The sequence below is a fragment of the Pleurodeles waltl genome, chromosome 6 (genome assembly GCF_031143425.1).
Source record: "Pleurodeles waltl isolate 20211129_DDA chromosome 6, aPleWal1.hap1.20221129, whole genome shotgun sequence".
NCBI classification, from domain to species: Eukaryota; Metazoa; Chordata; class Amphibia; order Caudata; family Salamandridae; genus Pleurodeles; species Pleurodeles waltl.
Window position 1 is genome coordinate 64,678,424 of NC_090445.1, and position 18,013 is coordinate 64,696,436.

General features: G+C 45.6%; 1 protein-coding gene across 1 annotated transcript in view; it reads left to right on the plus strand.

The window, feature by feature from the left end:
- Positions 1-17,188, plus strand: part of LOC138301857 (butyrophilin subfamily 2 member A1-like) — a 69,331-nt gene extending 52,143 nt beyond the window's left edge. Inside the window, exon 4 of the mRNA XM_069242350.1 lies at positions 16,508-17,188. Within this exon, the coding sequence (XP_069098451.1) occupies positions 16,508-16,977 (470 nt within the window). The 3' untranslated portion in view covers positions 16,978-17,188. The remainder of the gene's footprint in view (positions 1-16,507) is intronic.
- Positions 17,189-18,013: the final 825 nt, after the last annotated feature.

The window sequence follows — 18,013 nt, forward strand, 5'->3', positions numbered from 1 at the left end:
GAAACCAAGCAGACCTGTACATTTCTGAACACTAGACATCTAGGGAAATACAGTGGAGCATCACTTGTATCCCTGCTACCAGATCTTTGTGCCCAGAAGCACTTACAAACCTCAAAGGTTTACGTAAAAAGCACATTTTCCTCACATTTCTTTGATGGAAAGTTCTGTAATCTGCGGGGACCCAGAAACATCCTCTTAGATGGCATTCCCCAACATCTCCTAATATAAATGGTACCTAACTTGTGTGGGTAGACCTAATGCTGGCGACAAGAAACTGCCTCAAATACAACATGGACACATCACATTTTTCCACAGAAAACTGACAGTTTCTGGTTAGCTTTGGATTTTATATTCTAGTTCAGCCAACATCTAGGGAAATCTAGCAAACTTACATTTCTGAAAACTAGACACCTTGGGAAATCCAGAGTGAGGTGAAGTGCATGGCTCTGACCATTTGTATGTTTACCCATAATCCTTTGCAAACCTCAGACTTTGACTAATAAGACACATTTTCCTCACATTTCTGTGTCGTAACGTTGTGTAATCTGTGGGGAGACACAAATGTCCTTCCACCTAGCATTGCCTCAAGTCTCCCGATAAAAACAGTACCTCACTTGTGGGGGTAGGCCGAGTGCCCAAAACGGGGCAAAACACAACGTGGACACATTATATGTATAGGATGTTGTACATGGCTGCTACCAGCTTTTTTTTCCCTAAAATCCCTTGCACACTTCAAACCTTGATGGAAAGTTCTGGAATCTGTGAGGAGCCACATATTTCCTACCACCTAATATTGCCCCAAACCTCCTGATAGAAATGGTAACTCACTTGAGTGGGTAGGCCTAGTGCCCAGGACAGAAAACTACACTAAACACAACATGAACACATTATGGGGGTCATTCTGACTCCCGCCGGTTGCGGTAACCGCAGGGCCGGCGGGAGCCGCCGAATGACTGCACCGCGGTCAAATGACCGCGGTGCACATTCTGGCTTTCCCGCTGGGCTGACGGGCGACCGCCAGGAGGCCGCCCGCCGGCCCAGCGGGAAAGCGCCTTCAACGATGAAGCCGGCTCCGAATGGAGCCGGCGGAGTCGAAGGCGTGCGATGGGTGCAGTGGCACCCGTCGCGATTTTCAGTGTCTGCTCTGCAGACACTGAAAATCTTTGTGGGGCCCTGTTAGGGGGCCCCTGCAGTGCCCATGCCACTGGCATGGGCACTGCAGGGGCCCCCAGGGGCCCCACGACACCCGTTCCCGCCATCCTGTTCCTGGCGGTAACAACCGCCAGGAACAGGATGGCGGGAAGAGGGTCGGAATCCCCATGGCGGCGCTGCCTGCAGCGCCGCCATGGAGGATTCCTCAGGCCAGGGGAAAACCGGCGGGAAACCGCCGGTTTCCCTTTTCTGACCACGGTGGGCCTGGATGCACCGCCAGCCTGTTGGCGGTGCATCCGCGGTCCCCGGCCCTGGCGGTCCATGACCGCCAGGGTCGGAATGACCCCCTATATTTTTTTCTACTGAAAAACGACCCATTTTTTGCAATGTGGGTAGCTGTAGCTTTTCAACCACTAGACAAACAGGGGAGTCCATGTGTACATGACTTACATAGCTCTCACTAAGTAGTTTTCCCCTGAATCCCTTGCAAACTTCAAATTTTCCTCACATATCTGTGATGGAAACCTCTGGAATCTGCTGGAAGCCACAAATATTGTACCACGCAGCCTTCTCACAAGCCTCCAGCCAAAAATTCTACCGACTTGTGTGGGAAGCCCTATTGCCCACAACAGGAAAGGGCTCGAAACGCAACATAGCCACATCACATTTTTGCACTGAAAAAGGACCATGTTTTGCAATATTTTTAGCATTGGGTTCAGTTTGTATGTGGAGACATGTGGGAATGCTGGTTGGTTATCGATTTGTGGATTGCAACAGATTGTAGAAATTTCCAACACAGAATGTCAATAAATGAGTAATCTTAGCTGTGTACACACTTTCAAGTTTTGTAGTGCATTATGAGAAAGTGAGCAGAATCAATGCAAGTCACACCACGCTGACCACCTTTGGGTGTTTAGTTTGCAAAAATAAATTCTTACTTCGGGACAGATTTACATTTTGGCGGACAGAGAACCCTTTGAGTACTTAACTTCCCACCTGCCAAATTTAGAAATAACCTCCTAGCTGGGGGTAATTTAAAAAACATTAGTTGGAGCTATCATCATGGCAGTTTCTGTCAACGTGCTTTTATGTTTGAAGCACAGCTCCATCAACATGATGGAACCCTACATTATATTTTCTATTTAGTTTCCAAAAACAAAATCCTGAAGCCGGAAATAAAAAAAAGAAATGCCCCTCTTGCCATGGGAATTATCTCTCATGGAGGGTGGGGTATTCAACAGTTTTCACTTCCGTGGTTGAGTCTTTTTATCAGTTGCAGGAACAAGGTCAGCAAAGTGTTGATCCTGCAGCCTTGCCACATCCTCCTTAGCTAATGAAGTGGAGGCTGCTTCTTCTAGTGATAGTCAACTGAAAGTCAAGTAAAGACATGAGTCTTCCCATGGTGGTCTGCCGATAAGCAACATATGCGTTGCCATACGGATAAGGTGGGTAAATAACTTCTTATACCAAGTGCAAGATTTACAACTCACATTGTATGGCTGAAGATCTTGGTCATTCTTATCCACTCTGCCCATGTACTTGTAATGAAGTATACAGCTGGGCTTCTGAATTTTGGCCATGTGACCTCGAACTGTGATGGGGTAAGTGCTCTTATCATGAATTGTAATGAGTATGTACACATCATGCCTATCATGGAACTTGACTGCGAGCAGTTCGTTGGAATACAATGAAGTGCTCTGGGATTTTTGGAGCAACTTACAAACAGGCTCCTGTGGGTATCCTTTGGGGTGACAATGAACTGTACTGTAACCCACAGTGTCAGCTTTTTACAGTTCACTGAACATCTCTACTCCTGTATAGAAGTTGTCCACATAAAGGTTATAACCTTTGTGAAGGAGTGGCTGGACAAGCACCCATACAATCTACTTCTTGCATGGGAGCGCAACCTACGGGGTTTAGAGTAGCTTCCTTACCTGCATGCACTCTCAGGCTGTATACATAGCTAGTAGAGCTTTCCCACAGCATGTACAACGTAATGCCATAGAGAACTCTTAAGGTCAAAATGTACTGCCTGAACAGCAGCCACTCTTTGTACAGGATCAAGAACCCATCAAGGGCTATATTCTTTCCATGAGTATAAATCTCCCTCTGAGACCTAATTTAGAACAACCTATTATGGTATGTATGGTCCTGGGGTAATGCAGCAGAATTATAATTGAAATGCAGCATATGATGCAATAGTAAAAATCAATCTCTGCTCATGTACTGCATGAAGACCCTGTGTTACACAAACCATGCGGGTAGACCAGCAGGACTGCAAACTTGGTTTATGTACTAACCCCATTTTGAGCGTAAGATCCAAAAATGCCTTCAACTCATCAAATTAAGTGGAGCTCCACCGGTTTGCTCTAGAATGAGGCCTTAGAGGGAATCCATGCTCCTTCAGAAATTGTTCTGCACACATATTTGTTTGCTGCACAGTTTGCTCAAGGAAGTCAACACCCAAAAAGAGATGGACATAGTCAATTGGCAAAAAATTGGCTGTTTCGACTTTACATCCAGTGTGACCAGTAAAAGAGGGAATTTGGGGCTGCACTAAATTGGGGGACAGCCAAGAAAGCACTCCATCTGTGCTTGCTGTCATATATGCCTGCTGTCTGGATTGGTCTACCGTACTACAGTTGCTCCTGACTGTACCTGCGATGGGACATAACGACTGGCATCATCATGTTCCTCAGAATTATCAGGTGGAACTCCACTGACTGAAAAATCAGTTCTAGATTCGGATACGTTTTCCTGTCACTCTGATCCTGCCTCAGAGCTGCCCTTCATAACCCGAGTTAGGGCGTGGGCCGCAGGCACACACTGAGACACCATCTCTGTCGACTGGCTAAAACCTGTCTAAAATCTTCCTTCTAAAACAGTGAGACTACTTTAAACATTCAAAAAGTGATATCTTGTCTAACTCTACAGTAACACAATATAAACACAAAAAGTACTCCACACCAGTTTAGGAAAATAAGACCAGAAAGACAAAAATCCAATATGCAAAAGTCAAGCTATCACTTTTTATAGGTTTAAATTAGTCTTAATCCTTAAGAATCAGTAGTGGTATCCTTGTAGCACACAGTACCTGGGATGCGTAAAAAATAAAGATGCACGGGCCGCAGAGGAGGAGATGAGTTGAAAAATAACACTCTGCATCAGATTTTCTGGTGCAGCGCAGACGATGCGTCATTTTTTTCCATGCTGCGAGGTGATGCGTCGACGCTCCCCCTTGGTTCAGAACTGATGCGTTGAAAAGTAAGGCGCTGCGTCTGATTTTCTGGTGTGGCACAGACGATGCAGCGTTTCTTTCCACACTGCAAGGGGATGCGCCAATTTCCAGGAGCGCAGCCTTGACTTCTCACTACGGTGCAGGGATATTTTGAAACCCAGGGATGATGTCTGAAAATCTTTTGACAAGCTGGTACGAACGAACAGGTGTTGCGTTGATTCCGGTAGGCCGTGCAGTAATTTTTCAGCTGCACACAGGCACTGCATCAATTTCGACAAGCGTTGTGTTGATTTTCCGATACACGGGGATTTCTTCTCTTGGGTGAAGTATTTTTGGCCCTGAAACTTCAGAACAGGAGGCAAGCTCAGCCCAAGCCCTTGGAGAGCACTTGTGGGGAAGTTAGAGTCCTTCCAGAAAAGTCAGAGGTCAGCAGGGCGCCAAGCTGGGCAGCAGCCCTTCCAGCAAATCAGTCCAGATGAGTCCTTTGGGCAGTCAGGCAGTTCCTCTGACAAAGGCCAAGTGCAGGTCCAGAAGTGTCTGATTTGGTGGGGTCAGAGACCCAGTATATATACCCAAAAACACCTTTGAAGTGGGGGAAACTTAGAAGAGCGGTTTCGAAGTGCGCAAGTGCCCCTTTCAGCCCAGTCCTGTCTGTGAGGATCCCTGTGGGGTGTTATCAGTCCTTTGTGTGAAGACAGGCCTATGGCCTTTGAAATGTAAGTGACCACCCCTCTACCCTTCCTGCCCAGGGTGACCCATCTGTATGCAGATGAATGCAGATGCAACTGGGTGTCCTGTGTTTATGGCTGTCTTGGTGGAATGCACAAGGGGAGGTGTCAACCAGCACAGACCAGACGTAGATTGGAGACAGGCTGTAAGGCACAGATGGTAGTAACTGCAGAGAAATGCCCACTTTCTAAAAGTGGAATTTCTGAAATAGCAATATGAAATCCAACTCCACCAGTAGGCAGGATTTTCTATTACCATTCTGGCCATACTAAAAATGACACAGCTGATACTTTCAGATCATAATCTACCACTTAAAAGTATGAGAGTAGCAGGCATCACAGTAATGGAAAACAAATGTATTGGTTTTTCACTGCCAGGACATGTAACAAAACACATAAGTACATGTCCTTCCTTTTACTTACATAGCACCCTGCCCTATGGGCTATCTAGGGCCTTCCTCAGGGGTGACTTATATGTAGAAAAGTGGGAGTTTAAGGCTTGGCAAATAGTTTTAAATGCCAAGTAGAAGTGGCAGTGAAACTACATGCACAGGCCTAGCAATGGCAACCCTGATACATGGTTAAGGGGCTTCTTATGTGGGTGGCACAATCAGTGCTTCAGGCCCACTAGTAGCATTCAATTTACAGGCCCTGGGCACATGTAGTGCACTTCCTTAGGGACTTACAAGTAAATTAAATAAGCCAATTGGGTATAAGCCAAGGGAGAGAGCACATGCACTTTAGCACTGGGTAGCAATGAGGTCAGAAAAGGAGGAGGAGACAGGCAAAATGTTTGGGGTGGCACCAGAGAGGGCCATTTTCAAACAATGGAAAATTACTCAAGTGACCAGTACATCATAGATACAAAATTCAATTGAAATTCTTTTTTTGACTATAGAAAAAAATTGTGAAGGAAGCTAGGCCCTGATCTATTAACTCACCCATGAACTTCCTTTGTGTTTTCTGGCATGTGTATAACTCTACAAATGCTCAAGATCACTGTGTTTTAGAGGCTGTGGGGTAGGCTCATTTCTCCACACACTATGGGCCTCATTTACGAGGCCCTAGCGACACACTGCGCCACCGGAGCAACATTTTTTTGATGCTCCATTGACTCAGGGCACCCGCCCATATTTACAAGGCCACTCAAAGCCACCTTATGTGCCTTGTCATGGCCTTGAAAATATGTACCCCTTTCACACGTAACACTGTGAAAGGGGCATTCCATGGATGTTGCTTGGGGTGTTCCCATGCAACACTCATGGAACCCGAAGGAATCTGATGCATTCTCAGATTTACATGCGGGGAATGTGTCAGATTCCTACCCCACTTCAGGGGTGGTGTAAGAGTGACGCAACGAGGAGAAATATCTTTATTTCTCCCCGTTTTTTACTCTTTCTGTGTGTGCTGCATTCTATAGCACACATAGAAACAGGAAGACACCTCTTATGATTTTCTTTGTGCAGGAAGGTGATTTAGATCATTTAGATGCCTTCAGCAGAAACCATTGTCTTTACTGCAGTAATCAATAAAGCTTTATGAATCATTATAGTGAACCAGTAAGGTATGTGCATCTATCAGGAATAAATTGTGTGTGTGTGTGTCTGTGTGTGTGTGTGTGTCTGTGTGTATTTTTCAGACATTTTCTACAAGCTGCAGTTGTAAAAAGAGCCACTAGAGAGCATCACATTGAGACAGGATTGCATTGCAACCATACAGTGGGCCCCTAGAGGGCGTAACCACATCAGAATTACATACAAGCAATTTTATGCCCTCCAGGCTCTCATGAATGTCACTTAGCTACTAGAGAGTGTAACACTCCCAGCTGCACAGCAAAAGCTCCAGCCATGGGAAAACTTGAAAACGTGAAAGAAATCTATGATAGGTGATAATTTTGGGGTCACCCCCAATTTAGGGTGCGGACTCAGGGGAGGAGGGGATTAATGTATAGAAAAGGTGACATTCTCCTGAGTTGGTTGAGGGTGGTCCTGTTGTCCCGGTACCACCACACAGGGAGGTATGGGCCAAAATGCAGGCAAAACAGCAAGGTCCCTCAAGACATTATGAGGCAATTTTTGTGAAGAGGTGAATATTGTAGCACTAGCTCTCCCACTGCGCCGGGGAGAGCTGCATTGTATTTCCTGTTTGTTTTTATCCTTTGTAGCAGACTCACACCACATCCTCTGTTCTTGAGGTGTGTAAGACCCAACCTGGGAACCCAACAAATAAATCCCTCATTGGAATGCTGCTCGAGGAGCCCACCCCTGGCAACCCTCGCCGGCTCCCCACACCAACAGCACTCTAGCATGCTGCCACGGGAGCCACCACCACTCTGCTGGACCTCCAGCTCCTGTGGGCAGGTGTGTGCATCTGTGGCTGGCCTCCTGTCCCCCTCAGTCATTGGCATAATGAGCAGGTTGAGCCGGCCGAGTATGCGAGTACGACAGTGCTTCCCCTCCTCTCCTTGCACTGGGGCCCATGGATGGGGTCCTGGGCCCCTCCTGCCTTCTTGCAGGGGAGTGTGGTTGAGCTCCTAGCATCGATTGGTACTTGGGGGCCCAGAGATGGGGTCCCACCCCACCTTTCATGAAAATGGCCTAGGGGATAGGGTACCCAGGTACACTGGAATGTCAGGAAGGGGGCCACATGCATGCTGTCTCCCGTCTCCATTTTACTGGGCTATCCTTTGCAACGTCTCCAGGCTGTGGCCCACCCTGGGGGAATTACTAGACCGGCAGTGGAGCCCCACGCACTGTCTGAGGCAGAAAGGGGGGTCAGAGGTCACGAAACTTTGAAATGTCATATTCCGTTGGGCCGATTTGGATGATCCTGAGCTCATTTTATCCTGGTGGTGAAGTCTGGCCACAAGGCGCAGTTGCAGCAACCCTTCTCACCTTTAAAGTGGTACAGGCCTCAAGGAGCTAGTTCCCCTGGCTCCCTGTGCCAGCTCTCTTCCTAATCTTTGCTCCTAAGTGCAGAAATGTTCAAGGCTTTCCCCCAAAACGACTCCATGTGACATAAGGGGAGGCAGCCTCACTGGCCCTTGGGGAGACCCACTGAATCTGAGGTCAAGTGGCCAGAATACTTGGTCCTTGGTGATGGTCAGAGGGTTCCTCCTTCCAGTTCTCCTAGCAAGTCCCAAAATCCAGCATCAAGGTGTGGAAAAAACAGCAGGTAAAAGAGAGTTGTCCTCTTGTGCATATGTTTTTAAAGGAGAGGAAGGTTCCAGAAGACAGGCAACACTGGCAAACCTTAGGGTGCCACGTCATATCTCCACCCCTGGCCGAACCCTCCTGCACAGCATGCTGGGACAGTCCAAAATGGCTTTATCCAGGAGTCACTGGTCACATCATCTCCTGAGATCCCAGCTCCACCCCTCTCTGACAGCACTGCGAGGGTTCTTGCACACTGGAATTTCAAAGGGAACCCCCCAGTGGGTTGGCTCCAGTTGTCTGGGCACTCACTTTTGTTCAGTAGTCTTGGGCAGGCCGATCCTTGGCACAGTGTGACAGCATGGTGATTGATGCAGATATTCTGCCCCACCCCTTTCATCGGCAGGAGCTGGGAGAAGTACTGCTAATTGCTCCTTTTGTGTGGGGTGGCCGTTGTTCCCACAGCTGAAGAAAATATAATTAACTGGGCACAGCAGGATGCCACAATGCCTGGCTCTGATCCTGAGCTGAGCCAGGAAAATATAGAAATTCTGGATGACCTATAAGGTGTACAGTTATCATTTTGGAAGTTACATGTTTGGTTTTCTCGCACAGGTTACACGCAAATTCAGGACATCAATGGTCTCTGTAGTTGAAGGGGGAGTGAAACTATACTTTGAGGCAGTTTGCTCCCCATGTATATAATGGGGTGTCACTACAGAAAAAACAGTAAAGCACACTGACTTTCCCTATTAGTGTGCACTACCCTTATAAGGCCTATCCAGGTGAATACCCAATCATGCAGATTCCCCATTGCACCAGGCTACCTGTGCGCTGTTATCAGGCTGTGCATGAAAGTCAATCAATCAATCAATCAGGGATTTGTAAAGTGCACTACTCACCCATGAGGGTCTCAAGACGCTGACGAGGGGAGGGGGAAAAGGTTGGGGGGGGGGAAGTGCTGCTACTGCTTGAACAGCCAGGTCTTGAGAAGTTTTCTGAAGGTAAGGTGGTCTTTGGTCTGGCACAGGTGGGTGGGAAGAGTGTTCCACGTTTTGGCGGCGAGGTGCGATAATGATCTACCGCCTGTTGTAGTCCTGCGGATGCGTGGGACGGTTGCGTGGGCGAGGTCGGCGGATCGGAGATGCCAGTAGTCTCCATGCGCACCCTGAACGTGTGTCTACATGTGTATGTGCACACATGTTCAGGTGTAACCAGCCAAATGACCCTTACTCTTGCTGCATCTAAGTGGCCTTATTTCAAAAGGTGGACACTGGCGATAAGTACGCACAGCCCTTTTGCCACGTGATTACCATGGGTGAGACACCGGTAGTGAGACTCACCCACAGTAAAAAGTCCAGATCCGGGTGATCAGAAAACCAAACAAAGCTGGGCATACTGGAGGGGCAGAACTCAAATGCAACACTATGGACCTGCCCTAAACTACAACCAACTGGATGCCACTGAGGGAGATCAAGAAGGAGGTAACAGGATGCACTGTGCCGATACGGTTAAATGTTGCGTGTTGGTTATCTGGGGCGAAGATTCCCCAGCTAGATATAGTAAGCTATGGTTGTCCTTGGGGTTGGGAGTAGCTAAGTGAAACATAGACAGGAATTGGGTAGCGGGCCGAGCCCTTGAAGTGGCAGAGTGGAGAAAATACATGGATTGGTGCTTGCTAGCAAAGAAACTGCAGCAGAGGCTGCCCCCAAAAGAATGGGAAAAATGTGGTCTCCATAGGGGGAGTTTAGGGGACTAACATGAAAAACACTGCCCTCAGACATTACTTTTGTGATAATGTGTATAGCAGAACAGTATGTGATGATGTCAATGGCAATTATCTCTAATGGCCTGTCTTAATTACACCTCATAGATAATATATACTGTGATGCCTTGAAACCTGCCTTTTGTTTTGTTGGTTTATGTTTCTTTCTTTTTCTGAAAAAGCAATAAATAGATTTAAGAAAAAAAAGATTGCTGAGTTTAAAGCCCATGGGACGTGTGGCTGAAAGGTGTCTTAGTTGTTTGACCTATGTGAGTAGTGATAACTTTTGTGATCTGTGTGTCACTCCTACTTTGGCCATCTGCCTCCTACCCACAGAAGATCACTATGGAAACAAGAATAGGTTAAGCTTAGACTATCTTGTCATGTCTGAGCCTCTCTCGGAGTCCTGAATAATACTGTGTGCGTGCTAGGTGAACCTCTTTTAATGTCTCCCCGTGGCAGCCTGCTTAGGCTCAGGAGGGCTGTCTTTCTTGTGTCTTTGGCTACCCACTGCACTAAATCCAACTCCTTCCAGTGTGTGATAGTAGGTTAAGGGCCTAAGTACGTCCTGCGGTCCATTCCCTGGAAAGTATGAACATAACTGGATTGAAAAAGGAGGTGAAGATCAGGAGGCAGGCTCAAAGAATTCTAGAAAGATGAAGGACCTTAGGGTTTGGTCGATAGGGCACACCGTCAAAACATGGCAGATGTCCCATCCACCGTTATGTGCAGTGCATTGACTACAATGCACGTGTAATATGGCAATGCGCACACCAGCCACATTTTGACATAGAATCATGCAAGGTATGCATTTTTGCATAACCCTTTATCTGACAGCTCCACTTCAGCCATTTCCCCAGAATATAATGTTTGTGTGGTATACTGTAAAGCAATTTGGAAAGCACAGGGCTGCCTGAGATGGGCACTAAGGAAAGTAGTACAACTCTTCTTACATTTTTATTGCAGAGGTCAAACTTCCATTGGCAATATAAGCAACTCCTTATCTGTGATGGTGGAATGTGGTTGGCAAAGTGCTGATCCTGCAGCCTTGCAATGTCCTCCACAACTAATGGCCAACTCAAAGTCCAGAAGGAGTATTATTGCCTGAGCCACTGTTTGGTGGACAGAGTACAGTCCGACAGGTGGTATAAGGCATTACCTGCTTCAACCAAGATGGAAAATTTAGAGATCACTGGAAGGTAAATCATCATCAGATGGAACTCCACCATATGAAACAACACTTCAAGATACTGATCAATAATGCTTTCTTTCAGATGTACTCTCAGTATCAGAAAAAGCTACTCAAGTCTCCTCTATTATTTGACACAAAGGCCTAGGCAACAGCCTTCTGAAGAGACAACATTTCTTTTATTATCTAAAACTTTTTTTGTCAAATACTGTGGGCTTAGTCGAATGCAGAGATCCTTGTAGAAAGGTTAATGCACTAAGGATATTGTGTGTAATATTAGAAGAATGTAATGCAATACTATGCAAGTGTGAGTGTGACACAAAAGCAGCAGCAAACAAATGAGACATGGAATCAAAGGGATTAGATTTCAGGCACAACAGATTGGACAGAACTCATCAACAGGAGGAACCTACAATATGTCAAATAAATACTTCTACTTGTATCACACACATTAAGGCAACTTAAAATGCAATTACAATAACAATAACAAATAACAATATTAAATTTTCCCTTCCCACTGGGAGCGGGGAACGGCATGATTATCCCCTCCATCTAAAGGGAAACCCAAGGAAAAGGGGACTGACCCCCAAAAAGATTTCCCTGTGGCTAGTGTGGGATTCCTGCTTGGAATGGCAGCACAGCTTCAACTTGAAAGAAGCACCACTGTAAAGGGCAGACTCTCCTCTTCCAGGCAGTACCTCTGCCACGGTCCTCAGTGCTTTGGTGGGAGATAAAGCTCACTAGATAAATGCCACAAACTTCACTTCTATCTGGCGGCCATATCTTACAGCCATAATGTCAGTCCACCATACTTTACGCTGGCATTATCAATGGGAAGGAGGCCTAGGGGTGACATGGAAGAGAATATCCATCAGACTAAGGATTTCTGTTTTGACTTGGGAGAAGCTTTCCATACAAGTCCCTCCCCAGTGTCCCCCAGGAGGCTTCCATAGTGTCCCCCCCCGAGGACAAGACGTTCACATCCTCCACATAATGGAGCCAATGCAGAGGATGTACATTTTGTGCTCTCCACACTAAAAGGGTTAATGCTCCATATCTTTTGGCCTTTCATACTGTCTTTGCCTAATCACACCCAGAAGTGACCAATAAGTCAATCTGTGAAGATAAAACTCTGTTGTTCAGTGTAGTATTTGTGACCTTTCAGTTTCCATAGACACCTTCTCTAGAGTTTCTAAGTCTGTCCAGCTCTAAGCATAAATCTGTGCCTATGTTATGTGTGGGCCCTGACAACTGGGAAGTGCCAACTCTGACATCCTTCCCCCCGAAAAACCATACATCCAGACCTATTATGCAAAACGAAACTTAGGAACCTTCTTATACATATATATATATATATATATATATATATATATATATATATATATATATATATATACAGACACACACACATATACATATAGAATTCATTTATATGATAAAGCAGAACATGCCAATCTGTTTGACAAATATAGAGTGGATTTGGAAGCTGAATTGGAAATAGAGACTTTAGAAAGTACCTTGTCTGGAATCCTGAGAGGTGTCCCTTGGGTGCATTTAAGTCTACAACATTGAATCGGTCATAATAGAGTTTGCATTAGATTAAGTTGGAATCCTGAACTTTATGCATAAATTGGCCTTAACAAAATAAAGTAGATGCAGGATATGTAAGCAGAAAAAACGTTATCTTGGCCCTCTTCTTATGACATGACCTCTTATAACTGAACTGTGGGATTCAATTCTGTTGAGAATTCAGATAGTAAGTGGATAGATATTGAGAAATGGGTCATAAATTAATTTTGATAATGATAATGGCAGGTTACAAGACAACAAAATGGGAATAATAAAAAGTCCATTGATGTGAAAGAGGATGGTCCTTCTCCATTGGAGATTTATAAGAACAGCAAAAATAAAGGATTGCATTTCAGGAACAACTTGGCACCACAGAAAATGCTAATTATGACTGTTAGAAATGGGGTTTTTGGTTGGCAGTCAGGTTACCCTCTGTCCAAGCAAGAACCCTCACTCTAGTCAGGGTAAGTCACACACAATCCAAAATTAGCCTGTGCCCACCCTCTGGTAGCTTGGCACGAGCAGTCAGGCTTAACTTAGAAGGCAATGTGTAAAGTATTTGTGCAATAAATCATACAATACCACCATATAGCACCACAAAAATACACACAGTGTTTAGAAAAATATATAATATTTATCAGGATAATTGTAGGTCAAAACGAAAAAAGTTACAATGTGAATTTGTAGAGATATCACTGAAAAGTGATATAAAGTGTCTTAAGTCTTTAAAAAGCAAACAAAATCTCTTTCAAGCACAAAGTACCTGGTTTGGAGTGGAAAATCTCCTCAGAGGGCCACAGAAGAAGAGATACGTGGAAAAATGATTTCTCCCCAGCACACACGGACTTGCGTCGTTATTTTCCACGCGGGGAAGTCGTGCGTCGTTTTCCGGCGCGTGGACAGTCTCTTTCTGTGGGTCGCGGGGATTACCAGATGTCCCGAGTCTGTGCGTGGATTTTCCTGCTTGTTTTCCGGCTGCGCGTCGTTCTGCGGGGCTGCGCGTCGAAGTTTCGATCTCACGGCAGGCGTCACGTCGATTTCTCCTCTGGAAGTCGGGCGGCGTTGTCCTTGCAAGGCCGTGCGTCGAAGTTCCGGTCGTCCCGAAGGCGTCGCATCGATCAGCGGCGGTGGGCGACGTTTTACTCGCCGCGGAACAAGCTGTGCGTCGAAAATTTTGGCGCACGGAGCGTCCAAGTGAAAAAGAGAAGTCTTTTTGGTCCTGAGACTTCAGGGAACAGGAGGCAAGCTCTATTCAAGCCCTTGGAGAGCACTTTCACAGCCAGACAAGAGTTCAGCAAGGCAGCAGGCCAACAGCAAGGCAGCAGTCCTTTGTAGAAAGCAGATAGGTGAGTCCTTTGAGCAGCCAGGCAGTTCTTCTTGGCAGGATGTAGTTTCTGGTTCAGGTTTCTTCTCCAGCAAGTGTCTGATGAGGTAGGGCAGAGGCCCTGTTTTATACCCAAATGTGCCTTTGAAGTGGGGGAGACTTCAAAGAGTGGCTAAGAAGAGCACCAGGTCCCCTTTCAGTTCAATCCTGTCTTCCAGGGCCCCAGTAGGGGGTGTGGCAGTCCTTTGTGTGAGAGCAGGCCCTCCACCCTCCCAGCCCAGGAAGACCCATTCAAAATGCAGATGTATGCAAGTGAGGCTGAGTACCCTGTGTTTGGGGTGTGTCTGAGTGAATGCACAAGGAGCTGTCAACTAAGCCCGGCCAGACGTGGATTGTAAGGCACAGAAAGATTTAAGTGCAAAGAAATGCTCACTTTCTAAAAGTGGCATTTCTAGAACAGTAATATTAAATCCAACTTCACCAGTCAGCAGGATTTTATATTACCATTCTGGCTATACTAAATATGACCTTCCTACTCCTTTCAGATCAGCAGCTACCACTTCAATACTATATGAGGGCAGCCCCAATGTTAGCCTATGAAGGGAGCAGGCCTCACAGTAGTGCAAAAACGAATTTAGGTGTTTTACACTACCAGGACATGTAAACTACACAGGTACATGTCCTGCCTTTCACCCACACAGCACCCTGCTCTAGGGGTTACCATTTTGGGGTTTGCAGTTTCTCATATATACTCCAGCTGGGGCTTATTAATATACTGTGAAATCATTATCTTCCTGTTTGCACTCCGCACGGCTTTGATAATTTTAAAAAGGCTTGCATTAATCCATTAAGTATTTACCTCCGGGAGTGCAGCGCTTTTTGTTGAATTTGAATTTACCAGGGGTGGTGGTCTTCACCCTTACGCCTGCACCAGCAGCTAGAGTGCCCCACTTTGAAGACCCTTTGCTGTGGGAATATATATATATATATATTGTTTTACCAAAGGTACTCACCCCTGCTGTCATAACAGCCATTGTCCAGTGGCGTAACGAAATTTGAGTTGAGCCCCTTCGCAAAGTACATGGTAGGGCCCCCCCTCCAAACTCACTCAGGAGCTCTCAGGCCAGGGTGCTGAGTCTAGGGGACCCCCTGGAGCCTGGGCCCCCCACACCACTGCCATTGTCAGCATGTTTTCACATTATAATTAGGAAAGAACATCTTCACTTATTTTCACTACAATTTTACTGATTGTTCACTTCAGTCATAACAGTTGTGATGGTCACATATTTTTTCCATGTAGTATCCCAGCTCTTCCTTGAAACTGCCAACAACATTTGCCCACGAATGTTCTTCTATAAGACGTAGTGGGACCCAAGCTTTCCCACATTCCTTAAAGACAAATTCAACTTAGCAGCGCTCGGTACTGCAGCAGGTTTCTGATGTGGGGGACTGATTTTCTTCTCTATTGGCCTTCACCAAAAAGGTGGTAACATTTTCAGAGGATACTAGGGCCCAGGATTATTTAGGACATGTGTTCCTGACCTTGTGTCCTCAACTGGGATTAACAAAACTACGCAAGGGCTCACTTACGTGGCCTTGTGTGGCTTTGAAATGAAATGTAACGCTGCGTTGGGTTACATTACCTTGGAGTAGGCATTCCACGGGTGAAGCATGGGGTGCATCTCCCTATGGATTGTGGTGCAATCTCAGATTTACTAATTACAGTAAACCTGAGTTTGCACCAATATGCTATGCCTCCCTGACCCGAGGAACAAGGGTGCCTCCATGTTAGGCTGCACAGTTCACCAGAACCAGGAAGCAGCAATAATATGGTATATCTTTGTAAATATGGCACATTTATGCTGCCTCCTTTTCCCCCATGCAGCGCTGCAAGTTGCCTTGCTGTGTTCTGCATGACATCGTAGTAAATCTGGCCCTCAGTGCAGAATATAACGTTCGTAACTGCTCCCCACCCCTCCCAATATTGATGCATAATGAGGAATAGCCCCGGGCACTAACGACCATTAGTGACTGAGCCATAAGTCACTGATGCTAATAGCACGAGAATGTGCCTGGTTTGCGCACCCATCTTCTCTGCTATTTAACTTTCTGTTGGGAGAGCTTCAACTGAGGTCCTATCCCAGTAGTTACAGACTGCATTCCAAGGAATCTGATCGATTGCTCTGGTTTCAAAGCATGTGCTAATACAATTCGAATACGTTTTCTCACCACAAGTCAGAGTTACAAGCTGCGACAAATGAACATCGATTTAAAGTCGGACAGTTTTAAAAATATTAAGCTGAAGACGTTAGCACTATAGGAACGTGTTGCAAAGCGGAGAATATCATGTCTCAACTGATGACAGGTATATTCATGTCTTTTTTTTTTAGATTTGAAGGATTCCCATCTTTACAGTTTTTACTCAAACTTCATCGAAGTTCTTCAGCCTTCCATGGGGTTGATGTGCTCTCCGAAGGGCATCTCCTTCAAGATGGACAACGGCATGTACTGGTGCTCAACGCCACATGGAATACGAGGAAAAAACAAGAGAGACAAAACCTGTGGGTTCCAGGTGTGCCAGGTGGATGACGGGAACGTGGAAATCACCGACTACATGGGCAACTACCTAAGTCTGGACCGACATGACTACCGTAAAAGAATCAAGACTGTAGAAAACAGGAAACTACCCTATTCTAAATTTGAAGTAAAGTATGAAAATGAGAAGGTGCTTTTTAAGGCATCCAATGGACTCTTTCTATCTAGAATTTACTATCTTGGTATTGAAATACACACCATAGAGGCCCAAAAGAACCCATCAGATGTTTTCTGCCTTTTCGACCTGGTCACTGCTTATGAATAGATCCAATCTTAGATAATGGGAAAAGGGCGTGATGTATATTTTAATGTAGTGATTATATGAAACTCCAATAAACGTATAGGATGTAATATTACCAAAATATAATATGGTTAGCAATGAGGAAAAATTTTAATAAATGATTGTAAATGACTCGTAGTTTAAAAATCTATCAGAGGTATACATTTTCAAATATACACAGAAGGCCAATATCAAATTGTGATACGTTTTGAGATCTATCTATCTATCTATCTATCTATCTATCTATCTATCTATCTATCTATCTATCTATCTATCTATATTAGTTATAAAGACATAAATATATATATATATATACATATATATATATTTTTTTTCACTGAACAATCCAAAGGTTACAGGGACGTTATAGTTCACATTTTAAACATTCAAAACCATAGAAATTCACCGGTTATAGTTAGAGTTACCTCAAGTAACTATAACTTGTGCCCTAAGGTAACTATAACTCACGCCCCAGCCAGAATCCGTAGGGGTATGGCGTGTTTTTTGGACTGGTGGGATGGTGGCAGGAGGTGAAGGAATTAGGTCAGAAGGTGAAATTGTGGTGGGCTGTGGAATGGGGTCAGCCTTTAAACGGGGAAGGTGATGGAATAGGGTCAGGGGTTGTAGTGCGGCAGAAGGAGGAACCGTATCAAGTGTGCCAGAATCACTGGTGTCCTCTCTGTCAGGCAGACAGGTCAGAGCGCATGCCATATAGGATGCTGTTTACTTGAGTACCTCCATACCACCTCTGACACCAGTGATGGAGGGATGGGGTACAGGAAGAGGTACCCGCGATAAAGGAGAACCTAGTCTGTTTTGCAGAATGGGTGCTGGCTTTGTATCGGTGGGACAGGTGTGTGGGACAGGTGTGGGGGTGGGTTAGGCGGTAGTGGTAGAAGGGGCCACAGGAATCAATGATATAACCTGTGTTGGTGTGGCAGCCACTATGATGGGCTGACCTGAGTCCCACGCCACAGATTCTGATATTGTTGTAACCTCCTTGTCAGTCACATCACCCTCA